Below are 27,997 nucleotides of genomic sequence, written 5' to 3' on the forward strand. Positions count from 1 at the left end.
GTGAGCCAGAGGCAGGCCCTGCTCACAGAAGCTGGCAAGGAAAGGGCTGATGCTGCAAGAAGATACGTACCTAAAAGGTACTGAACACTAGTGTTGGTGTCATTAGGCATAACCCTAGGTAACTCGGGAGGGTGGAAGACCACAAGTGTCAATGAAGCCTCCCTGCACTAGGCCTAAATGAACCAAAGCCCATCCATGTTTGAACTTTAATCGACCTAACAAGCCAGCAACAGAGAATGGAAGGTGTAACAGCCAGTTATCAGTTGCAACACAGCTCAAATCGGTCTCAAGATAACTGCAGAAGGAAAAATCACTAACGAGCTGCAGCTGCCAAGGTTGATGTAACTGCTACAGGGGGAAAAAGCAGGGGAATCAGCTTGGGTATAAAAAAAGGGAAACTGCTTGTATCAGGGTGCTTGATTTGAGACATGTCTGTCTCCTGGCATCGCTTTGAGATCTCAAATAAACTTTGTCTGCTTCTCCACCTTGGTGTGTTCATTGGCGCGAAGCACACCGGGCAACAAACCCCGCTGTTGCTGTCCTCGGGCCCTCTGTGCCGGCAACACTAGATATCAGAACATTCGCATACTTGTACATTCCACACAAATAACAAGGAACAGGCCGACCCATCCCAATGACAGGGTCAGAAGGGGAATATGATGGATAGAGTTGTTTTGTTCAAACCAACATGTACAAGGTGAGAGGCGGCACCTTGCTATGTAGAGGGGTTGCACCTCAATACGTCAGGGGTGATGTGTAACTTGTTTGTACCTGTGTATAAGAACGCATCCCTGGGGCGGTGTCTTTGTCCGGCTGAGGGGGCAGTGGAAAGTCCCGCCACTGACTGAGCCGAGTCCATTGACCGTGGACGCATATTGGTAGTATGCCCGGTAGACTAAGTACTCTACGGGGAACTATTACTGTGTCCAATACGGCAATAAACCTGGTCGACGTGCCTTCGTACCTTACTAGACTCTGTGGTCATTGGGGGTTCTCGTCGGGTCTTCTATGTCAGCGATCTGCGCAGAGCCGGGGCAGCACACAGAGGGAACACACACACACAGCCGAGTGATATTAACATTGGAGAAAGCAGAGCACACACCGGTAGCATCTGACAACATGAGTGACTGTGTGTGTGTGTATGTGTGCGTGACTCTGTGTGTGTGTGAGTGACTTTGTGTATCTCTGTGTGTGTATGTGTGAATGACTGTGTCTCTGTGAGTGACTCTGTGTGTGTGTGTGTGTGAGTGACTCTGTGTCTGTGTGTGTGTCTCTGTGTGTGTGAGTGTGTGACAATGTGTCTGTGTCAGTGACTCTGTGTATCTGTGTGTCTGTGTGTGAGTGACTCTGTGTGTCTGTGTGTGTGAGTGACTTTGTGTATCTGTGTGTGTGCGTGACTCTGTGTCTGTGTGTGTGTGAGTGACTCTGTGTCTGTGTGTGTCTGTGTGTGCGTGTGAGTGATTCTGTGTGTCTGTTTGTGTGAGTGACAGTGTGTGTGTATGTGTGCATGACTCTGTGTGTTTCTGTGTGTGTGAGTGACTTTGTGTATCTGTGTGTGTGTGTGTGAATGACTGTGTGTGTCTGTGAGTGACTCTGTGTGTGTGTGTGTGTGAGTGACTGTGTGTGAGAGTGACTCTGTCTGTGTGTGTCTGTGTGTGAGAGTGACTCTGTGTGTGTGTGTGTGAGTCTGCGTCTGTGTGTGTGTGAGTGACACTGTGAGCGACTCTGTGTCTGTGTGTGTGAGTGACTCAGTGACTGTGTGTGTGTGAGAGACAGTGACTCTGTGTGTGTGCATGACTCTGTGTGTGTGTGTGTGTGTGTGTGTGAGTGACTCTGGGTCTGTATGAATGTGTTTGTGTTTGACTCTGTATGAGTGAGTCTGTGTGAGTGACTCTTTGTGTGTGTGTTTGTGTGAGTGAGTGACTCTGTGTCTCTCTATGTGTGTGTGTGTGAGTGACTCTGGGTCTCTGTGTGTGTGTGTGTGTTTGACTCTGTGTGAGTGAGTCTGTGTCTGTGTGTGCCTGTGTGAGTGTGTGTGACTCTGTGTGTGTGTATGTGTGACTCTATGTCTGTGTGTGTGTGAGTGACTTTTTGTATGTGTGTGTGCGTGACTCTGTGTCTGTGTGTGTGAGTGACTCTGTGTTTCTCTGTGTGTGAGTGACAATGTGTGTGTGTGACTCTGTGTGTGTGCATGACTCTGTGTGTGTGTGACTCTGCGTCTGTGTGTGTGTGTGCATGTGAGTGATTCTGTGTGTCTGTGTGAGTGACAGTGTGTGTATGTGTGCGTGACTCTGTGTGTCTCTGTGTGTGTGAGTGACTTTGTGTATCTGTGTGTGTGTGTGTGTGTGTGTGTGTGAATGACTGTGTGTGTCTGTGAGTGACTCTGTGTGTGTGTGTGTGTGTGAGTGACTGTGTGTGAGTGACTCTGTCTGTGTGTGTCTGTGTGTGAGAGTGACTCTGTGTGTGTGTGAGTGACTCTGTGTGTGTGTGTGTGTGTGTGTAGGTTGTTGAAATTTGTCATATTGATATTGTCAGTTGTTATTGTATGACGGAGTAGTTATTTTAACATCCATGCTATGTTGTACAAAGTGAAAACAATAACAATGTCAACACTGTCATTTATTTTCATTAAATATGTAGACTAAATAATGAAATTAATAATTTTTCAAGCCAAACGTGTATTAATTCTAATGTACAATGCCACATTATGCAATATTAATTTTTGAATGTTTATAATAAGTGATGCTCCGGGAGGAGGGAGGGTTCAAGGTTGAAGTTTCACCTAGGGCGTAAAATATCCTTGCACCGGCCCTGCTTATCATGGAATTGGCGTGTTAACTCTGAAACCTATCAATGGCGGTGGGATCTAGACCAGCCGACATGACCCGATTCCAGGAAAAGATTTTCAGATTTCAGGCCTCTGGACTCTACGCTATTACCCTAAACTTCGGGGGAAGGCCTAAAAATCAGAGCGCATTGAAATTTTTCATTTAGAAACATTAACATTTCAAATTTTTAAAAATAAGGAGAAAATGTTTGTTTAAATGTCCCTTTTTCCCCCTAGCCAACTCCACTTGAAATAAAGTGGTAGAGCCTGCTGGGACCCTCCTTTCAATTCCGTTTCAAAAACTTGATGACATGGGCTGAGTGGCTCAGGTGGAAACATATTTTGAATGGAAACCTTTTTCCTCCAAGAAAATGGCTTTTTACCAAAAACAAACGTGTGTCTGTTTGAGAGCCAAGGTGGGGGAAGTGATCTCTTTTATTGGACCAACTTCTACGGGTCGAGAGAGATGAGCTTTCAAGCTACACAGAGCTCTTCAGGTCTGGGAAACATACCCTAACCCCCCCCATATTCACACCCTACATTCCACTGCAATTATATTTGTCCAAAATATACCATGTAAGATATTATTTGAATACTAATAGCATGCTGGCCAAATACGAGAAGTTCTGAATTCCCCGTGTATCATGGTGCTAGAACAGGCCTGTCCTATAGACAATGTGGCTTTGCCTCAGTTTATATATTAGCCGGAACAAAGGTTTCAAGCAAAGCAGCAGGGGTTGTCTTGAGCCCAAACTTAAGAGACAGAGAATTAACCTGGCTCCTGCACCTCAGAGAAACACAGGCATGGGCGGAGGGTGAAGCTTCCCCTGGGGGAGATTAGCTCCCTGTCCCGCCTTTTCCCCCCATGGCTCCGCCCACACTCCACCTTTGCTCCGCCCCCTCTCCACTCCCACCCTGCCCCCTCCCATGCTCAGATGACTCCCTGCTCATCCCCCTGCTACCGTGTCCCTCCTCTCCTCCACCCTCTGTGGGGACAGGGGGGTGAGGAGTGATACAGTGAGCAGCAGGCGGGGGGGGGCCTGATGAGGGCGGGGGATGAAGAGGGACATGGCAAGTGGCGGGTGGGAGGGGCTCACGGAGAGTGGTGGAGGAGAGGAGGAACGTGGTGAGTGGTGGGGACATCTGGAGGAGGAGGAGAGGGGCAGCAGTGAGTGGAAGAGGGGGAGAACAGGCGCAGGCGTCCGGCAGCAGAGTGGCAGTGGCTGCAACTTTGAAAACAAAGACAATTCTTTGGGATTATAAGGAACGGAGAGATTCTCCATCCGGATCTGCCCCTTAAGACAACAAAGGAAACCAGCACCTTGTACTTCTATGGAAGGCCCTGAGGCCATGTCTACACTACAAACTTATGGTGACGCAAGTTACATTGGCCGAAAGCCGCCGCAGGTACGACATCGCTTGTGCGCATATATACCTGGCTCCCTGCGTTGGTGGTGCGCGTAATCACCGAGAGCGCTTGGATCCATGTACAGGGATGTGCACCATGGGTAGGTGCCACCTGCCACTGCCAAGTTTTGGCCATGCAGGATGGGGCCAATATGAGTCGCATAGGGTGAGGTGGGAACATGGAGTCAGGGCCGGCTTTAGGCCAATTCAACCAATTCCCCCGAATCGGGCCCCGCGCCTAAGAGGGCCCCGCACACAAGCCCTGACAGTGCGCTGTACCGGGGTGGCCCAGCTTCCCCAGGGGGCAATTTAAAGGGCCTGGGACTCCCAGCAGGGACTGGAGCCTCAGGCCCTTTAAATTGCCACCAGAGCCCCACTGCTAGAGCTCTGGGGGCTATTTAAAAAGTCTGGGGCTCCCCTTGCTTCTACTGCCCCAGCCCTTTAAATAGCCCCTGGAACCCCACTGCTTTGCCAAGGCTCCCGTGGCTATTTAAAGGGAGGCCCTTTAAATAGCCCCGAACTCCGGGCTGCTGCTGCTGCTACCCTGGTGGGGAGGGAGGAGGCACTATACAGGTGGGGGGTACCCTGTACCCGCACCCCCTGCCTGCACCCAGCGCCGCACTCCCTGCCCTGCCTGCAGCCAGCCCCTGCCTGCACCCAGCGCCGCACTCCCTGCCCTGCCTGCAGCCAGCCCCTGCCCGCACCAGCCCCGCACCTCCTGCCCTGTCTCCAGACAACCCCTGCCGCACGCCCCTGCCTGAAGCCAGCCAGTCCCGCACTCCTCTGTGTCCAGCGCTGCCAACCCTTGCCACACCCCTGCAGCCCTACCTGAAGCCAGTCAGCCCACCCCACACACCCCTGCCTCCAGCCAGCCCCACACCCTTGCCCTGCTTGCAGCCAGACACACCTCAGTCAGCCCCTGCCCTGCCTCCAGCCAGCCCCATGTCCACTGCTGCCCTGCAGTTCCCAGGGCAGTAACCCTGCTTCAATGAGGGGGGGCAGGGAGCAGCTGGGACCCACACATGGGCACACCCTAGGGTGTCCAGAGAGCAAATGTGAAAACTGTCCCTATAAAATCTGGACATCTGGACACTAGCACACCCCAGGGAGTGGCGGGATCCACACACATGAAACGGAGCTCAGTTCTAGTTCAGGCTCATGTTTTTAAAAAGAACTTTAGGTCTGACTTCCTAAAGCCGGCCCTGCATGGAGTCAAGTTCCCAGTGGGCCACTGCTCAGACACACAGGGAGAGACAGTCCCTGCCCCAGCTGAGATCAGGGCCCCGTTGTGCCGGGCGCTGCTCAGACACACAGGGAGAGACAGTCCCTGCCCCAGCTGAGATCAGGGCCCTGTTGTGCCAGGTGCTGCACAGACACACGGCGAGAGACAGTCCCTGCCCCCGCTGAGATCAGGATTTTGATGATACCAGAAAGTCCATACAAGGGAAACCTGCTTCTCTCTTGAAAACGCCTAGTTGTTTATTTGTTAACTCCAGCACTTGGGAGAAAAGCAGCCTGTGTTAAAGATTCACTAGCTCCGCCTCTTCCATTAGCCCTGTGTCGTGACGTGCCTGGATTGTCCTAATCCTCCCTGGTTCACATCTCATAACTGCAAGATTGCTGGACGCTTCACCCCAGCTCCCTTTAGGCTGAGAGCCGGCGTGACCATGAACAACAGCAGAGGACAGAAACAGCGTGAGAACTTTCCGTTCAGTAGAGGTGTGATAACATCTCGGGTGCGAGGTGTCTAGAGCTCTGTTAACCACACGCTTGTTTGTTGTCTGGTTTTGCTAAAACACTGGCCATGTTTCTCCCTTGCCCTACCCCTCCCAACACCGTCTGGCTCACAGAACCCATTGTCACTGACCTCACAGATGTTATCCACGTAACAGGGTCAGACACCCCCTGCATAGCCCCTCATGGCCAGGTGTGGTGCCTCGGCACCCTGCCTCGGTTTCCAACAATCCGCAAGTCCAAACAAAGCCCTTCTTGGGGTACCATAAATTCCAAAACAAACAAGAAAAGGTCTCCCGGCCTAGCCTTAAGCTGGGTCTAGACCCTGGACCTCCTCCCTGAGTGTTCTCTGGACGGCTGGCAGAGACGCAAGACCTGGTCTGCCTTCCCCCCAACAGAAACCAAAACTTTCAGCTGGGTTTTTCTACCCAACCACACCACCCTTCCTCCAGGACCACTGCAGCAGCTTTCACTTCTTGTTCCTCTCTGGCTCTTTATAGAGACCAGCTACCCTCTCTGGGTACTTCGACCCTGCACTAAAAGCCCCACAGCATAGCTGGCCAAGATCAACTGACATGTGTTTCTTTAATGCCTTTATTACTGATTCCTAGCAGCACCCACTACGCGCTTGGAATTTTCCAAGAAGCCAGGAGAGGGAGTTCAGGATTAGAGATGATTTTACAAAACAAACTCACAGAATTTCCATCCCATGGGAAATTCCCATATTTTGAGATTTTTGTTTCATCCCAAATTGTGACAGAAAGTCAAGAGACTGATATTTTTCTAGGAGTAAAAAGTTCCAAAACCTTTTTGGTTTGGGGAAATGTCAATGAAAATTACATTTTTTTTTTCAGTTTTTGGTGACATTTTCAGCAGAAAACTTTAACTTGTTGAAAACTAAACATTTTCAGAGAAAACCTGGGGGGTGGAGGTGGGAATCGGTGTTTGGGTTTCCGATGGAAAAATCAAATATTTCCAAGGCAAGCAGAAACTTTCCGTGGAAATGGGCATTTAGCCAAAACATGCCAATTGTCCATCCAAAAAACATGGATGGAAAATTCCCCACCAGCCCTACTTTCAAACCCGTTTCTGAGCTGTTGGACATGAAAAAACAAGACGAACATTGAGAGCTGACGGCTGTGGGTGGCCGTCTCACTGGGTCCGGTTTTATTACCATTTATTCCTATAACGCAGACTAAAGCCGTGGGAAACAAGCGGTGATCCCAGACACATTGGCTCTGTCTGGTGCTCCAAGCTGGGTTCTACTACCTATCTGGGGTAGGATCCCCACTGATATTCATTAAAGTTGGGCACCTACCTCCATTAGAGACCTCTGCAAGAGCAGCCTAGAGCACAAGTGTGTTGGGGGAGAAAGTACAATATACTTAAGCCATTCCCCTAAGCCCACACAGTAAGGAGGGGGATGGGACTTCAGTTGAGATGACATTTCCTGGTATGGGGGGTGCTGGCCATTTTAGCTCACACACAAGCTGCCATTACACAGTACAACCCCGCTCACCTCCTCCAGTGACAGCCATGGCTGGGGAAATAGTCTATGCTGATTTAAACATCCCTGGAGATCCTTCCTCCAGAGGCAAAGTAGCTCCATCTCAGCATCACGGTGAGTTTTGCTTCGTGGTATTTTAACAGGGCTGGTGGATTTGGGGGGCTGGGATTGTGTCGGCTGTAATAGGTTTTTAACCAGCAGCTTGAGCATTGCATGGGGGTCGGGGAGGCAGGCCCCCAGATGGTGGACATGGACATAGCTCCACTGAATTTAGTGGGGACACTCTGGATGTATCCTGGTATAACTCAGATGAGAAGCTGGTCCTAACTCCAGCGATTTCACTGAGGTCACTCAATTTTCAATAGGGTAACAGGTCAGATCAGCATCGAGCCCTGACTCCAGGAGGGGGAGAAAATACCTAACATGTCGTTAAAATCAGTGTAACCTAACCTGGGACCAGTGAAATCTAACTCTGCATGTCCTGGGCTTGTTAAGCTTGGCTTTGGGATAATTACAGCCCCCCGGAAGGTTTTGAAGCATAAAATCCTGATACATGCTCTCAGCCTTTCCATCTTCATGTATGTTTTTGCCTTGAACTAAACAGAGGACTATGTGCTTAGCTTCGGGTTACCATCCGTCTGGGTTTTCCCAGAGATGACCTCTTTTTTGGTCCTCCGATCTCCGTCCGGGTGGGCTTCCGAAATATGAACAAGTGTCTTCAGAACTGGGTAGTCAGAGAGCAATGGGTGCTGGATGGCCACCCAGCTCTGAAGACAGTGCTGCTGCTGGGAGCAGCGCAGCAGTAAAGGTGGCATGGTACCTGTGACATTGCACCTCATAATGCTCTATAGAAATATGCTTATGTGTGTAAATATGACATAACTGGAATATGTTTTACGCTACATAGGCTATGTAACATAGCTCTGCAAAGGTTATGGGCTACTGAATATATTCATTCTATTTGTATGCATGGGTCATTTTTGTATTCGGAGTTATGAATAGTGGCTGTGTACTGGCTTGATTTTAAGTAGCCTCCGTGAAGCACTTGGTCAGCTTCTTGAGAAAAGACTATTCTCAGTAAAAGCAGCAAAGAGTCCTGTGGCACCTTATAGACTAACAGACGTTTTGCAGCAGGAGCTTTCGTGGGTGAATACCCACTTCGTCGGATGCAAGTAGTGGAAATTTCCAGGGGCAGGTATATATATGCAAGCAAGAAGCAAGCTAGAGAGAAACCTCGATGCCAACTCTGCCCACATATCTACACCAGCAACACCATCACAGGACCTAGCCAGATTAGCCACACCATCACTGGTTCATTCACCTGCACGTCCACCAATGTAATATATTCCATCATATGCCAGCAATGCCCCTCTGCTATGTACATCGGCCAAACTGGACAGTCTCTAAGGAAAAGAATAAATGGACACAAATCAGATATTAGGAATGACAATATACAAAAACCTGTAGGAGAACACTTCAACCTCCCTGGCCACACAATAGCAGATCTAAAGGTGGCCATCCTGCAGCAAAAAAACTTTAGGACCAGACTTCAAAGAGAAACTGCTGAACTTCAGTTCATCTGCAAATTTGACACCATCAGCTCAGGATTAAACAAAGACTGTGAATGGCTTGCCAATTACAGAACCAGTTTCTCCTCCCTTGGTTTTCACTCAACTGCTAGAACAGGGCCTCATCTTCCCTGATTGAACTAACCTTGTTATCTCTAGCTTGCTTCTTGCTTGCATATATATACCTGCCCCTGGAAATTTCCACTCTTGCATCCGACGAAGTGGGGATTCACCCACGAAAGCTCATGCTGCAAAATGTCTGTTAGTCTATAAGGTGCCACAGGACTCTTTGCTGCTTTTACAGAACCAGACTAACACGGCTCCCCCTCTGATATTCTCAGTAAGTGCCCAGTCAAGAAATACTTACTCTGACAATAGACTTTAAAAGGTGCCAGTCCACATCTGAGCTTTCCTGCGAACATTCCTGTAGAGAACTAAGTCATGCATGGACATGTGACTTGCCCAGGTGACACCAAAACTCCGTCTTGTAGAGGGGATTCTACACGCGGGGGGAGGGAGGAGTTTCTACCCACAAGAGAGAAACTATATAAAGTCCTGGGAGACCCCTCCATTTTGTCTTCAGCTGGCTCAAGAGATAGTCTCTCCACCCCCAAAGGATACGTGAAAGAAACTGGAACAAAGGACAGTAACCACTGGGGTATGAGCGATTGCTGGACCCAGACTAGAAGGAGGCTAGTCTGTAAAAGAAGCTGACTGGACCATCTCTGAGGGTGAGGTTTCATCTGGAATCACTTTCTTACTGTACTAGGCATAGACTTGTGTGTTTTATTTTATTTGGCTTGGCAACTCACATTGTTCTGTCTGTTATTACTTGGAACCACTTCAATCCTACTTTTTGTATTTAATAAAATCACTTTTTATTTATTAATTAACCCAGAATAGGTATTAATACCTGGGGGAGGGGCAAACAGCTGTGCATATCTCTCTATCAGTGTTATAGATGGCGAACAATTTATGAATTTACCCTGCATAAGCTTTATACAGGGTTAAAAGGATTTATTTGGGGTTCAGACCCCATTGGGAGCCGGGTATCTGAGTGCTGGAGACAGGAGCACTTCTTAAGCTGTTTTCGGTTAAGCCTGCAACTTTTGGGGGATGTGGTTCAAACCTAGGTCCTGGTTTGTAGCAGGCTAGCGTGTCTGGCTCAAACCGGGCAGGGCACTGAAGTCCCAAGCTGCCAGGGAAAACGGGCTCAGGGGTAGTCTCAGCACATCAGGTGGCAGTTCCAAAGGGGGGTTCTGTGATCCAACCTGGCATAGTACCCCTCATCCCCTTCCAATTCCCCTCCTCCTGGCAGTGTCCTGTCCTCTATTTGGAAACTTGAAAGATGGTAACCCTACCTCAGCTGGTATAAATTTGCATAACTCTATGCACTTTAGTGGAGCCAGAGTCGCGTTACAGCAACTACGGAGGAGTCCCTAAGTTCCTCTAGCCCCTAGGGACAGATCAGTGTAACGTGAAATGCTTTGACTTGCTTGTGAGACGGCATCACTGACCTCATTGCCTGTTACAGTCTGACTGCCAGATCCCCAGCAGGTGCACAGCACGGTAGCTCTCTTGCAACCTACAGAGCTTTGCTGATTCACAGCCGCTGAGGATCTGGCCTTGATGGCTCCATTTCCCAAGGTGCTCAGCACTCACAAGTGGCACCAGGGCTTCGGAGGATCTCAGCTCTCATTTAGGCACCAAAATAAGTGCCTAGATTTTCAGGAGGGTCCAGCAGGTTAGGTGCTGAGTGAAATTGGCTGGGAATCTGCCACCAAAATGTCTTTCCACTGGGAAAAATGAAACAGTTTGACTGGAACCTGTGTCTATTTGAGCTGCTGCAGTGCCTCATGGGAGTTGTAGTTCACCTCCCTCCTGCCCCCATTCTCTGCTATGCGCTGGAACAGGCTACATCTCCCATGGTGCACAGCAGCCTCCCCTCTGGCTGAGTCACCACAGTGCACCAGGGGCGTGCAACACAGACACGACCACATATGTCCAGCCATGCCCTGGCAGGTATATTACATCTGTGTCTGAGCATCATCTCGCTGTTTCACCAAAAGGGGTGGCGGGGGTTTCTGAGTTATTGTGCGATGTTTGTGTAACACAGAGACACTGGTTGTCAGCAGGCAGGATTGAACCTGGGGCCTCTGCAGCTTACCGCATGAGCTAAAAGCAAACTGGCTGTTAGCTAAGGCTGTAGAGCAGACTCATTTTGTCTCTCTCTCTAAGTGGTCTCGGTGCTATTAGCAGGGACAGAACAGCCCATCCCAAAGTTGTGTGGGTTACATTTGCACAGGAAACAGTTCGAGAGTTACGTAACATTCAGAATATTGGTTTCTAAAACTGGTGGAGAAGAAACTTGTCACCTGAGGCTGGGTGGGTGTCAAAGCTGACTCAATCAGCACTGAGAACAATCAACATCCACAAAGATGTGGACAAATTGAAAGCAACAAAAGTGATTGAAGGTCTAGAAAACATGAACTATGAGGAAAGATCGAAAAAAAATGGGCTCGTTTAGTCTGGAGAGGAGAAGACTGAGGGAGGACACGATGATAGTTTTCACATACATAAATGTTGTTACAAGGAAGAGGGTCAAAAATTGTTCTCATTAACCTCTGAGGATAGGAGAAACAATGGGCTTAAATTGCAGCAAGGGAGATTTAGATTGGACCTTAGGAAAAAAACTTCCTAACTGTCAGGGTGGTTAAACACTGGAATAAATTGCCCAGGGAGGTTGTGGAATCTCCATCACTGGAGGTTTCCACAGACAACCTGTGGAACTCTCTGCCAGGGGATGTTGTGAAGGCCAAGACTATCACAGGGTTCAAAAAAGAACAAGATAAATTCATGGAGGAAAGGTCCATCGATGGCTATTAGCCAGGATGGGCAGGGATGGTGTCCCTGGCCTCTGTTTGCCAGAAGCTGGGAATGGGCAACAGGGGATGGATCACCTGATGATTCCCTGTTCTGTTCATTCCCTCTGGGGCACCTGGCACTGGCCACTGTCGGAAGAGAGGACACTGGGCTAGATGGAACTTTGGTCTGACCCCATATGGCCATTCTCGTGTTAATAGGTTCGACAAACACCTGTCAGGACTGGTCTAGTTATTACATAGTCCTGCTGTGAGCACAGGGGACTGAACTAGATGACCTCTTTAGGTTCCCTCCAGTCCTACACGTCTATGATTCTATGACCCAGCCCTGAGTTTTCAGTCTGGGGCAGATGCCAACTTGATTTTGACAAAGATAAAGCTCTGGGACTGTGTAAGAGAAGGGAAGGAGATACAAATGTTACATGGCAGCAACAGTTCTGCCAGCAGGTGTCTCATGAAAAGTGGATCTCAGCTCTCTGGAAGAACGGACCATTGTGTGAGAAATACCTTATTAGCCAGGAAAGGACCATGTTAACAAGTACAGGCTGCAGACTAAGATTTCTGATTTTTTTTTTACCTATAACTGTATGTTTCCACATTATTTTACTGGCTTTAGTTTTGAATCTGTAGCTCACGCACCCTTAAAATAAACTTCAATTTGGTTTTACTAGAGACACGTCTAAGTGCCGTGTGCTAATGAGAGGGCCAAAGTGACGTGAAACCTGTAAACTGGGGCGCGGTGCTTTCCCAGAGCAGCGAATCGGTGTGCATTGCAGGTGTCCAGAAGACAAGGGATGGGGCGCCCGAGTGTGACAAAGTGGGGCTTATAAACTACACAAAGACGGGACTCACGGAGCCCGGAGCGGAACCCTGGAGCTGCCGACAGCTGGTAGCTTTGGGAGGGTTTTCCCTGGTGGGCACAGACAAGGCTCCCTCCTGCTGGGAGCGGGTAGCAGCGATTTACCCTGGACTCCTTGGGTTTCCCCAAAAAAGTGTCACAGGGAGTCCCTTGTTTGCAGTGAGAAGTGGAAACATGCAAGGCCAAATCCTCGGAGGGTAGAGACCCCCTTGCAAGCTCCAGAGGCCTGTGAGTGAAGCACATGGTATTAGCTCAACAGTGCACATTGACTCTTGCAGATCACCCGAGGTGCCCGCGCTGGCATCGGCTGGCTCTGGGCCTCACCTTGGCTGGGAACGTCGTGCTGCTGGGAGTTGTGACGGCGCTGGCTGTTTGCGGTGAGTGTGCCAAGACCGTGCATTTGGGCTGCACAGCAACGCACCACGAATGCAGCACAAGTTGCTGGGCTCAGTGCAGGAATGGCTGGGGGGACTTCTCTGGCCTGTGTAATACAGGAGGTCAGACTAGATCAAGGGTGGGCAAATTATGGCCCGGGGGCCACATCTGGCCCACCAGACATTTTAATGCGGCCCTCGAGCTCCCACCGGGGAGCAGGGTCTGTGGCTTGCCCTGTTCCACGTGTGCCATGGCTCCGCACGGCTCCCATAAGCAGCGGCACGTCCCTCCTCCAGCTCCTACACGTAGGGGCAGCCAGAGGGCTCCCACACACTGCCTCTGCCCCAAGCGCTGCCCTGCAGCTCCCATTGGCTGGGAATTGAGGCCATGGCAGGGGGGCCCAGCCCAGCCCCAGCCAGCGCGGCGCGCGGCTGCCAGCTCTGCCAGTCGAGGCAGGCAGGGGGCCTTCCAGCCTTCCGCCTGCTGCTGCAGGGTCCGCTGGTCCGCTGGTGGACCCTCTCCTCTCCCGCTGCAGACAGCAGCAGCCTGCCTGCCGTGCTTGGGACGGCAAAATGCCTAGAACCGTCTCTGCCAATGGGAACTGCAGGGGAGGCACCTGCGGATGGGCCAGTGTGAATAGCCGCCTGGGCACGCCTCCGCATAGGAGCCAGAGGGGGGACATGCCGCTGCTTCCAGGAGATGCTTGAGGTAAGTGCCGCCTGGAGCCTGTACCCCTGACCTCCTCCCGTGCCCCAATCATCTGCCCCAGACCTGCTGCTCCTACTCTCCAGACCTCTTGGTCCCAGACCGGAGCACCTTCCTGCACCCCAAACTCCTCATCCCCAGCCCCACCCCAGAGCTCAGACCCCCAGATGGAGCTGTCACCACCACTCCCGGCACACCTGCCCCAGCCCAGAGCCCCCGTCCACGCCCTGAACTCCTCATTTCTGGCCTCACCCCCAAGCCTACAACCCCAGCTAGAGCCCACACCTCCTCCTGCACCCCAACCCCAATTTCATGAGCATTCATGACCCGCTGTACAATTTCAATAACCAGATGTAGCCCTTGGGCCAAAAGGTTTGCCCACCCCTGGACTAGACCATTGTAATGCTGCCGTCTGACCTTGGAATGGAGGAATCCATTACACTTCTGCACACCAGGCCAGATTCTAGCTGCTGCAACTAACTGGTCTTGCTCCATTCATTTGCGCCAGCTCGGAGTCTGCCCCCATTGACTCCAATGGGACTTTGGCCAATTCACACCAGGTGGAGATCTGGCCTATTGACTCCCATGGAGCTCTGGCTGATTCACCCCAGCCCTGTCTTTTCCAATCTCTGGCTTGCAACAACCATCCACAGAACAATTTTTCTCCAAGGTTCCCTGAACCCATCATTGACCGGAGCCGTCCCCAAAACGATGGAGAACAAAACCTCAGCTCAGCCCAGTCCTAAAGGAAGAGGATGCAGCGACTTGGATGAGTTCCGCTCTCACCTGCGGCAACATTTGTGTTATACACAAAACAACAAGCCAGCAGGTAACCCCAGCTCATGCTGCCTCCCGCAGGCACCAATACAGGCACTGATGGTTCACAAAGCAGAGCCGCTCTCACACCCCCCTTCTAGCCCATCCCTCAGATCTGTTTAATAGCTCCAGTGACAGTGAGTGGCCAGTGCAGGTAACCGCAGGCTTGAATCATTCTGGGAATTATAACAGAATCCTGTAGTTTAGCTGCCATGAGACCAAGAGATGCTGAGATGGCCCCTGCCCCATCAAGTTCAGAGTGTTAATAGACAAGACACTCTGAAGGGGAAACTGAGGCACAGGGCAGGCCATGACCTGCCCAAGGACACAGCAAGCTAGTGACAGGGCCCAGAACAGAACATGGCTCTTCTGAGTCTTAGGTCAGGGTCTCAACCACAAGACCAACCTCCATTCTAATGATCATCAGAGCTCTATGCCTCTATTTTATCCTTCACCTGAAAGATGGCACCTCCTGGGGAACAGCATCTGGTATGGAGTCAAGAGCCCCCCACTACTGAGTCATACACCCCTCCTCCCGCTGCACAGCACCCCCTAGTTCAATGGCAGTGGGCTCAGCCCTGACTGTGAGGGGAGAGCGCCCCCTACAGAGTCCCCCATCCCACTCCCTGCAGCACAGCTAGGCCAACCAGCCAGCAAGTGTGAAAAATCAGGACAGGGGGTGGGGGGTAATAGGAGCCTATATAAGAAAAAGACCCAAATATTGGGACTGTCCCTATAAAATCGGGACATCTGGTCACCCTAAGCACAACATCCCCCAGTGCTGGAGCATTGGGGTCAGCCCTGCGTGTGAGCAGCCATGAACCCCCATCTCGGTCCCTACGGCGCCCAATGGCCCCACACTGGGGCATTGGGGCCAGCACGGACTGCGGAGAGAGAACGCCTCCTACTGAGCCCTCACCCTGTCCCGGCAGCACAGCGCCCCCTGCTGCTGGGACATTGGGGTCTGAACCCACTGAGGTTTTAGTCTTGCCCACATACTGATCCTGTCTCGCCCACATACTCACCCCATCTCTGCCGCTAGGCCCCAGTCCTGGGCTGAGTAAACCCCTCAGCGTGAAGGCCTCATGCCTCTCTGTAGAGGTGGTCAGCCCTGTTCAGAATGATCATTAATGACACCTCTCTTCCATTTCCCCCTCCAGAGGGTTCCAGCTGCAAACTCTGCCCCAGGGACTGGCTGCTGCATGGTGACAAGTGTTACTGGGTTTCCAAAGTGATTAAAGGCTGGGAGCAGAGCCGTGAGGACTGTTTAATGAAGCGAGCACAACTGCTAGTGATCAATGACTGGGAGGAGATGGTAAAGAACGTGCTATATGCAACTGGGGGATGTGTGTTGCTATTAATTACAGCTGGTCCAAAATCATAGGTTTTCCCCTAGTGGCAAATGAAATAAACATTTTTATATTTTTTGCAGGAAACTTTTGCTGTGAAAATGAAACCAACTTTTCGCTTCAGTTGCTTAAAACTGAAAAATGTTGAATTTTTTTCTCATTCCCCTTTTCCCCCGTACTGAATCCAACAGACTGAGTCATGTCCCTAGGAGATTTGTCTGCCCCTTGACCTTGACCAGGGTGGAGATGAGGTCCCACGTGCACAGCAAGCAATGGAGCCAGCGAATCAGAGCATGTTCTGGTCACTGACGTGTCGTCCATTTCACAGGCGTTTGTAGGAAATAGTACACAAGACCAACGTCAGATGTGGATTGGACTTAACATCACATCTCCAGGCAAGACGTGGACCTGGCAGGATGGATCCCCGGTAAATCAAACACTGTGAGTGATTCCTCTAGATTTTTTATCAATCTACAATAAATAAACCAATTTTGTCATGGATTTCAATGGGGCCAGGATTTCACACACACGATTTTATGGTATAAGGCCCTAATCCTGAAAATGCTTCTAGACGTGCTTAACGTTAACTCTCCTTGAAGCCAATGGGATGACTCACATGAGCCAAGTTAAGTGAGCAGATAAGTCTTTGCGAGATTGGGGGCTCCATCTGCATATCCCATCAATCCTTGGCAGAGCTGGCTGTGAAGCAGGAAAAAGAAAAAAAATATCACCCCCCCTCCATTTTTCATCAAAATCTGAAATTTGATCCGTTTCAAAATTCAGAAGGTTCCAACCAACTCTACCGTTGGTCAGATAAGATGAAAACAATTCACCCCATTTAACCAATTTTGTGTGTCCATTTTCTCCCGACACACAACGATGGCTGCAGTTTAAATGGAAATTGCAAAATTTGAAAAAATATTGAACCACTTTGATCTTTGGCCTCTCTGCTAAACTGTGCTCGTTTCTGTAGCATGGACCCCCTTTTCCCCCCCAAAAAAAAACTGGCTTTAAACTTATCAACTCGTTCCATATACTTGACCATCCGGGGAAAGGCTAGAAGTGCTGGATAAAACTGCAGCACCCTCTGAGGAGACGCACAGCTACTATCGATCCTCTTCTCCAACTCTGAACACACGGACAGCGACTGTCCCCTTTGCTCTTCAGGTTCCCAGTTTTCGATCCTAAAAAAGAGAACAACTGTGCATCTGTGAAGAAGAACAAGATCCATTCTGATATCTGCCCAACTGAGTTGAAATGGATTTGCCAGAAAGCAGCTGTCCTGGTTTAAGGAGATGGATTTGTGAGCTCTGTTTGCACAGGAGGAATGTAAAAAGCTCTGTGTGTTTCATCTTTATTTAGCTATTAAAAACGATGGGTGAGATGCTCAGCTGGTGTAAATCAGTATAAACGTCAATGGAACTACACCAATGACTGATTGATTGGGGGGGGCGGGAACCAGCGGGAGGGTTGAGGGGAATCAAAACTATCCAATCCATGTGACAGTAGAGAACAAAATTTAGAAGTGAAAATGGCCTATAGAAGTGGCCATGAAAAATCTCAGCTCAACAGAAATGGTTCCTTCAAAAAACAAAAGGACTTTGAAATTCTCTTGCATGTTTTGACCAGCTCCAGGCCTGCTCCATTGTGAGATAACGCCACCAGGCCGGATTAATTGTGGGAAGAAGGGATCCAACTCCCATCATTCCCCAGGCGTGTGGAGGATTCCCAGAGGGATTATATTACAGTAGTAACTAGGCGTGGGGGTCTCAACCTTTTTCTTTGGGAGGCCTTCCCAAGGTGCTATAAAAACTCCAGGGCCCAGTGGGGGCAGGGCTGTCCCTACCTGTTGCATCGCACTCGAGCAGGAACAGAGCCCAAGCAGAGAGAGAGAGAGACAGCGTGTGTGTGTATGCATATGCTTCTTTATTCATTTCCCAGCATGCTCTTATATACAAGATGGTGGCTAATTGATTAATCAAATCAATACAGCTGCAGCTATAACCCATAGGGTAATTATCCTACACACCTGTATCCTATTTACAATTAGCTGGCCAATGAGAACAAGCCCAAGGCCAGTCCTTCACACACAACTCCCAGCATAATCAGATCAGTATCTCACATTCTAATCCCACACCTACCCATATGCAAAGTACGTGGCTGCGTTGGGCACCAGGAAATTTGGGTCACCACATTTCCTGGTGCCCTACGCAGCTGCGTGTGGCTCCAGCTCCTGCTCTGCCTCCCCCGCTCTGCCCCAGCCTCGCCTCTTCCCACCTGTGGTCCTCCCCAGCCCTGCCCCCACTCCACCCCTTCCCCAAAGCCCCCGCCCTGCTCCGCCCCAACCCACCACTTCCCACCCCTACTCCGCCCCCACCCCGCCCCCACTCCAGCCCTTCCCCTGAGGACTGCAGCAGGGGTGGGGTGCCCTGCACTCACCAGGGGGCAGGAAATGGAGCGACCCGGGACCAACCCGCTCCGCTCCGCCCCTCCAGCTCCTGCTGGTGCGTAGGGCACCAAAATGGCCAGGGACGGCCCTGAGTGGGGGATGAGTGGAGGGGCTCCAGGCTTCAGCCGCTGGGCAGGGCGGGGGCAGGGCTCAGGCTTCTCCCTGTAGGGAGCCCAGGCTCCAAAGGGGCCCCAGCCCAACCCAGCCTGCTCTGCTTGGCTGCAGTCCAAGGCCCCCCAGCTCTTCTCTGCTCCCCCAATCTGTCCTGCACCCACCAGCAGCCAAGCTCCCCCCTCCCCCGCCTCTTCTCCGCCTCCTCCCCCAGCGTGCCACGTTCCCGCTCCTCCCCGTCCCTCCCAGCGCTTCCCCCGCCGCCAAACAGCTCTTTGCTGGCGCTCCGGGAGGGAGGGGGAGAAGTGGGGTCGCAGCGCGCTCGGGGGAGGTGGCTGAGAAGATGCGGGAGGGGCCTTGAAGAAGGGGGTGGAATTGGGGCAGGGCAGAGCAAAGGCAGGGCCCCCGCACTGCCCCTACACATCCCCCCCACTGTGAGCCGCTTAGGGCAGGGGGTGGGGTGGGGTGGGGGGCTGGGAGCACCTCCACAAGCCCCGCCCAGACTCCCAGGCCCCTGCCTTGACTCTTGCACCCCCCACATATACCCAGGCCCCCCATACCCCATGCCCTGACTCCTGCATCTCCCCCACATCCCCCGCCACCCTGAGCACCAAATGGGAGCTCCTTCACCCATCCAACCCCACATTCCCACCTGCACCCCTCCCACCAAACAGGAGCCGCCCCAGCTAAGCTCTCCACACCCCAACCTCCTGCCCCATCCCTGAGCCCCTAACTCTTGGCCAGACCCTGCACCCCAGTTCCCAGCCTGCTCCTGCACCTAACTCCCTCCCAGATCCTGTACCCCCAGCCCTGAGCTCCCTCCCACGCCCTAAGTCCTAGCCAGACCCCACACCCGATTTTTTTGTACATTTTTTAAATAAAGCATTCTTATCCAAAGCGCTTTACAATAGTTCGCTAACGGTACAAACAATATTTGGAAAGATCATTAAGTGGTCCGCCGAGACCCCCTGTGGTTTTCAAGTGGTCTGTGGAAAAATAAGTTAAGACTACAAAAAAAATCAAGGTACCTCACTTTATTTTCATTTACTTCCTATTACTTATAGGAGGAGGATGAAGAAATAAAGAATGAAAAAAGGGGGCAGGGGGGAGATAAGAGAGAATATTCTGAATTGTGACAGAAAGTCAAGAGACTGATTTTTTTCTAGGAGAAAAAAGTTCCAAAACATTTTTGGTTTGGGAAAATGTCAATGAAAATTACATTATTTTTTAGACTTTTTGGTGACATTTTCAGTGGAAAACTTTGACTTGTTGAAAACCAAACATTTGCAGAGAAAAACTGGGGGGTGGGAATCAGTGTTTGGTTTTCTGATGGAAAAATCAAATATTTCCGAGGCAAGCAGAAACTTGCCATGGAAATGGGCATTTAGCCAAAACATGCCAATTGTCCATCCCAAAAACATGGATGGAAAATTCCCCACCAGCCCTACTTTCAAACCTGTTTCTGGGCTGTTGGATGCGAAACAACAAGATGAACGTTGAGAGCTGATGGGTGGCCGTCTCACTGGGTCCGGTTTTATTACCATTTATTCCTATAATGCAGACTAAAGCCGTGGGAAACAAGCGGTGATCCCAGACACATTGGCTCTGTCTGGTGCTCCAAGCTGGGTTCTACTACCTATCTGGGGTAGGATCCCCACTGATATTCATTAAAGTTGGGCACCTACCTCCATTAGAGACCTCTGCAAGAGCAGCCTAGAGCACAAGTGTGTTGGGGGAGAAAGTACAATATATTAAAGCCATTCCCCTAAGCCTACACAGTAAGGAGGGGGATGGGACGTCAGTTGAGATGACATTTCCTGGTATGGGGGGTGTTGGCCATTTTAGCTCACACACAAGCTGCCTTTACACAGTAAAACCCCGCTCACCTCCTCCGGTGACAGCCATGGCTGGGGAAATAGTCCCTGCTGATTTAAACATCGCTGAAGATCCTTCCTCCGGAGGCAAAGTGGCTCCATCTCAGCATCACAGTGAGTTTTGCTTCGTGGTGTTTTAACAGGGCTGGTGGATTTGAGGGGGCTGGAATTGTGTCGGCTGTAATAGGTTTTTAACCAGCAGCTTGAGCGATGTATGGAGGTCGGGGGGGGTCAGGCCCCCAGATGGTGGACATGGACATAGCTCCACTGAATTTAGTGGGGCACTCTGGATGTACCTGGGTATAACTCAGATGAGAAGCCGGTTCTAACTCCAGCAATTTCACTGAGGTCACTCAATTTTCAACGGGGTAACAGGTCAGATCAGAATCTAGCTCTAACTCCAGTAGGGGGGAGAAAATACCTAATATGTCATTAAAATCAGTGTAACCCAACCTGGGACCAGTGAAATCTAACTCTGCATGTCCTGGGCTTGTTATGCGGCTTTGGGATAATTACAGCCCCCCTGGAAGGTTTTGAAGCATAAAAACCTGATACTTGCTCTCAGCCTTTCCATCTTCATGTATGCTTTTGCCTTGAACTAAACAGAGGACTATGTGCTTGGCTTCGGGTTACCATCAGTCCGGGTTTTCCCAGAGATGACCTCTTTTATGGTCCTCCAATCTCCGCCCGGGTGGGCTTCTGAAATATGCACACGTGTCTTCTGAACTGGGTAGCCGGAGAGCAGTGGGTGCTGGATGGCCACCCAGCTCTGAAGACAGCGCTGCTGGCGGCAGCAGCGCAGCAGTAAGGCTGGCATGGTACCCCTCCTTCCTTTCCAACTCCCCCTCCTCCCGTCCTCCTGGCAGTGTCCTATATTCGGGAGCTTGAAAGATGGTAACCCTACATCAGCTGGTATAAATTTGCATAACTCTATGCACTTCAGTGGAGCCAGAGCCGCATTACAGCAGCTGGGGAGGTGTCCCTAGGTTCCTCTAGCCCCTAGGGACAGGTCAGTGTAATGTGAAATGCTTTGACTTGCTTAAGCAGCAAAGAGTCCTGTGGCACCTTATAGACTAGCAGACGTATTGGAGCATGAGCTTTTGTGGGTGAATACCCACTTCGTCAGATGTATGCATTCACCCACGAAAGCTCATGCTCCAATACGTCTGTTAGTCTATAAGGTGCCACAGGACTCTTTGCTGCTTTTACAGATCAAGGCTAACATGGCTACCCCTCTGATATTTGACTTGCTTGTGAGACGGCATCACTGACCTCATTACCTGTTACTGTTTGACTGCCAGATCCACAGCAGCTCTATAGCACAGTAGCTCTGCTGCAACGTACAGAGCTTTGCTGATTCACAGCTGCTGAGAATCTGGCCTTGATGGCTCCATTTCCCAAGGTGCTCAGCACTCACAAGTGGCACCAGGGCTTCAGAGGATCTCTGCTCTCATTTAGGCACCAAAATATGTGCCTAGATTTTCAGGAGGGCCCAGCAGGTTGGGTGCTGAGTAAAATTGGCTGGGAATCTGCCACCAAAATGTCTTTCCACTGCGAAAAATGAAACAAAATGTCAAAGTCAGTTTGACTTAAACCTGTGTTCCAGTCGAGCTGCTGCAGTGTCTCATGGGAGTTGTAGTTCACCTCCCTCCTGCCTTGATTCTCCTCTATGGGCTGGAACATTTCTAGAGTTATGTAACATTCAGAATATTGGTTTCCAAAATTAGTGGCGAAGAAACTTGTCACCTGAGGCTGGGTGGGTCTCAAACAATTGACATCCAGACACAAAGATGTGGACAAATTGGAGAAAGTCCAGACGAGAGCAACAAAAGTGATTGAAGGTCTAGAAAACATGAACTATGAGGAAAGATTGAAAAAAGCAGGCTCGTTTAGTCTGGAGAGGTGAAGACTTGATAATAGTTTTCACATACATAAAAGGTTGTTACAAGGAAGAGGGTCAAAAATTGTTCTCTTTAACCTCTGAGAATAGGAGAAACAATGGGCTTAAATTGCAGCAAGGGAGGTTTAGGTTGGATCGTAGGAAAAACTTCCTAATGTCAGGGTGGTTAAACACTGGAATAAATTGCCCAGGGAGGTTGCGGAATCTCCATCATTGGAGGTTTCCACATTCAACCTGTGGAACTCTTTGCCAGAGGATGTTGTGAAGGCCAAGACTATAACAGCATTCAAAAAAGAACAAGATAAATTCATGGAGAATAGGTCTATCAATGTCTATTAGCCAGGATGGGCAGGGATGGTGTCCCTAGCCTCTGTTTGCCAGAAGCTGGGAATGGGCGACAGGGGATGGATCACTTGATGATCCCCTGTTCTGTTCATTCCCTCTGGGTCACCTGGCACTGGCCACTGTCAGAAGAGAGGACACTGGTCTGACCCCATATGGCCATTCTCATGTTATCAGGTTAGACAAACCCTTGTCAGGACTGGTCTAGTTATTACGTAGTCCTGCTGTGAGCACAGGGGACTGGACTAGATGACCTCTTGAGGTCCCCTCCAGTCCTACATGGCTATGATTCCCTGTGTTTTCAGTCTGGGGCAGATGCCAACTTGATTTTGACAAAGATAAAGCTCTGGGACTGTGTAAGAGAAGGGAAGCAGGTACAAGTGTTATATGGCAGCGAGAATTCTGCCAGCCGGTGTCTCATGAAAAGTGGATCCCAGCTCTCTGGAAGAACGGACAAGGCTCCCTCCTGCTGGGAGCAAGTAGCAGCGATTTACCCTGGACTCCTTGTGTTTCCTCAGAAAGTGTCACAGGGAGTCCCTTGTTTGTAGTGGGAAGTGGAAACATGTAAAGCCACAATATCTGAGGGTAGAAACCCCCTTGCAAGCTCCAGAGGCCTGTGAGTGAAGCACATGGTATTAGCTCAACAGTGCACATTGACTCTTGCAGATCACCCGAGGTGCCCGCGCTGGCATCTGCTGGCTCTGGGCCTCACATTGGCTGGGAACATCGTGCTGCTGAGAGTTGTGATGGCGCTGGCTGTTCGGGGTGAGTGTGCCAAGACCGTGCGTTTGGGCTGCACAGCAACGCACCATGAATGCAGCACAAGTTGCTGGGCTCAGTGCAGGAATGGCTGGGTGGACTTCTCTGGCCTGTGTGATACAGGAGGTCAGACTAGACCAGAGGTGGGCAAACTACGGCCCACAAGGCACATCTGACTCGTCAAACATTTTAATCCGTCCCTCGAGGTCCTGCCAGGGAGCACGGTCTGGGGCTTGCCCTGATCCGCGTGTGCCCTGGTTCTACACAGCTCCCAGAAGCAGCGGCAAGTCTCTCCTCCAGCGTCTATGTGTAGGGGCAGCCAGAGGGCTCCGCAGACTGCCCCCGCCCCAAACACTGCCCCCACAACTCTCATTGGCCAGTAACTGTGACCAATGGGAGCTGTGGAGGCAGCGCCTGCCGTCGGGGTAGCGCCGAAGCGCCTGGCCACACCTCCACATAGGAGCCGGAGGAGGGACATGCCGCTCCTTCTGGGAGATGCTTGGGGTTAGCGTTACCAGGAGCCTCCACCCCAACCTCCTCCCATGCCCCAACCCTCTGCCCCAGCCCTGATCCCCCTCCCACTCTCTGAACCCCTCTGTCCCAGACCGGAGCACCCTCCTGCACCCCAACCCCAATTTTGTGAGCATTCGTGAACCAATGTTCAATTTCCGTACACAGATGTGGCCCTTTGGCCAAAAAGTTTGCCCACCCCAGACTAGACCATCGTAATGCTGCCATCTGACCTTGGAATGGAGGAATCTATGACACTTCTGCACTCTAGGCCAGATTCTAGCTGCTGCAACTAACTGGTCTTGCTCCATTAATTTGCGCCAGCTCGGAGTCTGCCCCCATTGACTCCAATGGGACTTTGGCCAATTCACACCAGGTGGAGATCTGGCATATTGACTCCAATGGAGCTCTGGCTGATTCACCCCAGCCCTGTCTTTTCCAATCTTTGGCTTGCAACAACCATCCACAGAACAATTTTCTCCAAGGTTCCCTGGACCCATCATTGACCAGAGCTGTCCCCAAAACGATGGAGAACGAAACCTCAGCTGAGCCCAGTCCTAAAGGAAGAGGATCCAGCGACTTGGATGAGTTCCGCTCTCACCTGCGGCAACATTTGTGTTTTACACAAAACAAGAAGCCAGCAGGTAACCCCAGCTCATGCTGCCTCCCGCAGGCACCAATACAGGCACTGATGGTTCACAAAGCAGAGCTGCTCTCACACCCCCCTTCTATCCCATCCCTCAGATCTGTTTAATAGCTCCAGTGACAGGGAGTGGCCAGTGCAGGTAACTGCAGGCTTGAATCATTCTGGGAATTATAATAGAATCCTGTAGTTTAGCTGCCATGGGACCAAGAGATGCTGAGATGGCCCCTGCCCCAACAAGTTCAGAGTGTTAATAGACAAGACACTCAGAAGGGGAAACTGAGGCATGGGGCAGGCCATGACCTGCCCAAGGACACAGCAGGCTAGTGACAGGGCCCAGAACAGAACATGGCTCTTCTGAGTCTTAGGTCAGGGTCTCAACCACAAGACCAACCTCCATTCTAATGACCACCAGAGCTCTGTGCCTCTATATTATCCTTCACCTGAAAGATGGCACCTTCTGGGGAACAGCATCTGGTATGGAGTCAAGAGCCCCCCACTATTGAGTCATACACCCCTCCTCTCGCTGCACAGCACCCCCTAGTTCAATGGAAGTGGGATCAGCCCTGACTGTGAGGGGAGAGCGCCCCCTACAGAGTCCCCCATCCCACTCCCTGCAGCACAGCTAGGCTGACCAGACAGCAAGTGTGAAAAATCAAGACAGGGGGTGGGGAGGGGGGGGGGTAATAGCAGCCTATATAAGAAAAAGCTCCAAATATTGGGACTGTCCCTATAAAATCAGGACATCTGGTCACCCTAAGCACGGCATCCCCCACTGCTAGGGCATTGGGGTCAGCCCTGCGTGTGAGCAGCCATGAACCCCCATCTCGTTCCCTACAGCGCCCCCTGGCCTCACACTGGGGCATTGGGGCCAGCACGGACTGCGGAGAGAGAACGCCTCCTACTGAGCCTCACCCTGTCCCGGCAGCACAGCGCCCTCTGCTGCTGGGACATTGGGGTCTGAACCCACTGAGGTTTTAGTCTTGCCCACATACTGATCCTGTCTCGCTCACATACTCACCCTGTCTCTGCCGCTAGGCCCCAGTCCTGGGCTGAGTAAACCCCACAGCGTGAAGGCTCCATGCCTCTCTGTGAAGGTGATCAGCCCTGTTCAGAATGATCATTAACGACACCTCTCTTCCATTTCCCCCTCCAGAGGGTTCCAGCTGCAAACTCTGCCCCAAGGACTGGCTGCTGCATGGGGACAAGTGTTACTGGGTTTCCAAAGCGATTAAAGGCTGGGAGCAGAGCCGTGAGGACTGTTTAATGAAGAGAGCACAACTGCTAGTGATCAATGACTGGGAGGAGATGGTAAAGAACGTGCTATATTCAACTGGGGGATGTGTGTTGTTATTAATTACAGCTGGTCCAAAATCACAGGTTTTCCCCTCGGTGGCAAATGAAATAAACATTTTTGTATTTTTTACAGGAAACTTTTGCTGTGAAAATGAAACCAACTTGAATTTTTTCCTCATTCTCCTTTTCCCCCCTACTGAATCCAACAGACTGAGTCATGTCCCTAGGAGATTTGTCTGCCCCTTGACCTTGACCAGGGTTGAGATGAGGTCCCATGTGCACAGCAAGCAACAGAGCCAGCGAATCAGAGCATGTTCTGGTCACTGACGTGTCGTCCATTTCACAGGTGTTCGTAGGAAATAGTACACAAGACCAACGTCAGATGTGGATTGGACTTAACATCACCTCTCCAGGCAGGACGTGGACCTGGCAGGACGGATCCCCGTTAAATCAAACACTGTGAGTGATTCCTCTAGGATTTTTATCAATCTACAATAAATAAACCAGTTAACAAGAGTTTTGTCACGGATTTCAATGGGGCCAGGATTTCATACACACGAGTTTATGGTATAAGGCCCTAATCCTGCAAATGCTTCTATACGTGCTTAACTTTAACTCTCCTTGAAGCCAATGGGATGACTCACGTGAGCCAAGTTAAGTGAGCAGATAAGTCTTAGCGAGATTGGGGGCTTGTAGCAGGGTGAACCCCTGCTCCGGCCCTGAAGGGGTTAAAAACAGCCCTGGGAAGGGTCCGAGGCTTGAGAAGACAGCCTTTAGGCTGGGCTGATTGGGGAAGTGGCTGCAGCTGGGGCCACGCCCCAAACTGAGCAACAGGGCCACAGCTGGCCCTTATAAAAGGCCAGGGAAGCCAGAAGCACAGACAGTCTCTCTCTGCCTTCAGAGAGAGAAGGGCCTAGCTGTAGGGAGCTTGAGACTGGATACCTGAGTGAAGTAGGGCTGGGGAAAGGCTGAGGAGCTGGGGAGTTGCAGCCTGGAAAGCCCCAGGCTGAGGCCTAGCAAAGGGCTAACAGGTACTGGGGGTTGCAGAGGGCAGCCCAGGGGTAGGCCAAAGCAGCAGGTCCAAACCCCTTTGCCAGTGATGAATAGGCTGATACTGCAGTCTGCCCCAGGATGTGGGGCTAGACAATGACTGGCAGTAGCCAATACTGAGGCAAGGTGGGGATAGAACGTGGGGGTTCCCCAAGGAGGGGAGACCCAGAGAGAAAGGGGTTACCGCCAGGGGCAGCACCCCATGTGAAAGGGCACTGGGTCCAGGGAGGGACATGGAGGGGCCTGAAGACAGGCGGATCACTGGCCTGCAGAGGGTGCTCCAGCGCTGGAACAGAGCTAATTCCCAGAGTCACCAGCAGGAGGCGCCGCAGGGGTGAGTCCGGCCTGTCTTCAGGGCTCCATCTGCATATCCCATCAATCCTTGGCAGAGCTGGCTGTGAAGCAGGAAAAAGAAAAAAAATATCACCCCCCTCCCCATTTTTCCTCAAAATTTGAAATTTGATCCGTTTCAAAATTCTGAAGGTTTCAACCAACTCTGCTCTTGGTCAGATAAGATGAAAACAATTCACACCATTTAACCAATTTTGTGTGTCCATTTCCCCCCGACACACAACAATGGCTGCAGTTTAAATGGAAATTGCAAAATTTGAAAAAATATTGAACCACTTTGATCTTTGGCCTCTCTGCTGAACTGTGCTCATTTCTGTAGCATGGACCCCCCCCCCCCCCGCAAACTGGCTTTAAACTTATCAATTCATTCCATATACTTGACCATCTGGGGAAAGGCTAGAAGTGCTGGATAAAACTGCAGCATCCTCTGAGGAGATGCACAGCTACTACCGATCCTCTTCCCCAACTCTGAACACACGGACAGCGACTGTCCCCTTTGCTCTTCAGGTTCCCAGTTTTCGATCCAGCTAAAGAGAACAAATGTGCCTCTGTGAAGAAGAACAAGATCCATTCTGAAATCTGCCAAACTGAGTTGAAATGGATTTGCCAGAAAGCAGCTGTCCTGGTTTAAGGAGATGGATTTGTGAGCTCTGTTTGCACAGGAGGAATGTAAAAAGCTCTGT

General features: G+C 50.9%; 2 protein-coding genes across 2 annotated transcripts; both read left to right on the forward strand.

Moving 5' to 3' along the window:
* The first annotated feature begins 7,464 nt into the window (after positions 1–7,464).
* Positions 7,465–17,320, forward strand: LOC120383729 (killer cell lectin-like receptor subfamily B member 1B allele B). The gene is made up of 6 exons (XM_039501933.1): positions 7,465–7,589; positions 13,063–13,161; positions 14,535–14,693; positions 15,841–15,995; positions 16,358–16,470; positions 17,197–17,320. The coding sequence occupies exons 1-6, from the start codon at positions 7,505–7,507 to the stop codon at positions 17,318–17,320; spliced, it is 735 nt and encodes a 244-aa protein (XP_039357867.1). The 5' UTR covers positions 7,465–7,504.
* Positions 17,321–20,480: 3,160 nt separating this feature from the next.
* Positions 20,481–27,954, forward strand: LOC120383730 (killer cell lectin-like receptor subfamily B member 1B allele B). The gene is made up of 6 exons (XM_039501934.1): positions 20,481–20,577; positions 23,372–23,470; positions 24,460–24,618; positions 25,774–25,928; positions 26,260–26,372; positions 27,822–27,954. Exons 1-6 carry the CDS (start codon positions 20,493–20,495, stop codon positions 27,943–27,945), a joined length of 735 nt encoding a protein of 244 aa, XP_039357868.1. The 5' UTR covers positions 20,481–20,492; the 3' UTR covers positions 27,946–27,954.
* The last annotated feature ends 43 nt before the right edge of the window (positions 27,955–27,997 follow it).

The sequence above is a fragment of the Mauremys reevesii genome, linkage group 15 (genome assembly GCF_016161935.1).
Source record: "Mauremys reevesii isolate NIE-2019 linkage group 15, ASM1616193v1, whole genome shotgun sequence".
NCBI lineage: Eukaryota > Metazoa > Chordata > Testudines > Geoemydidae > Mauremys > Mauremys reevesii.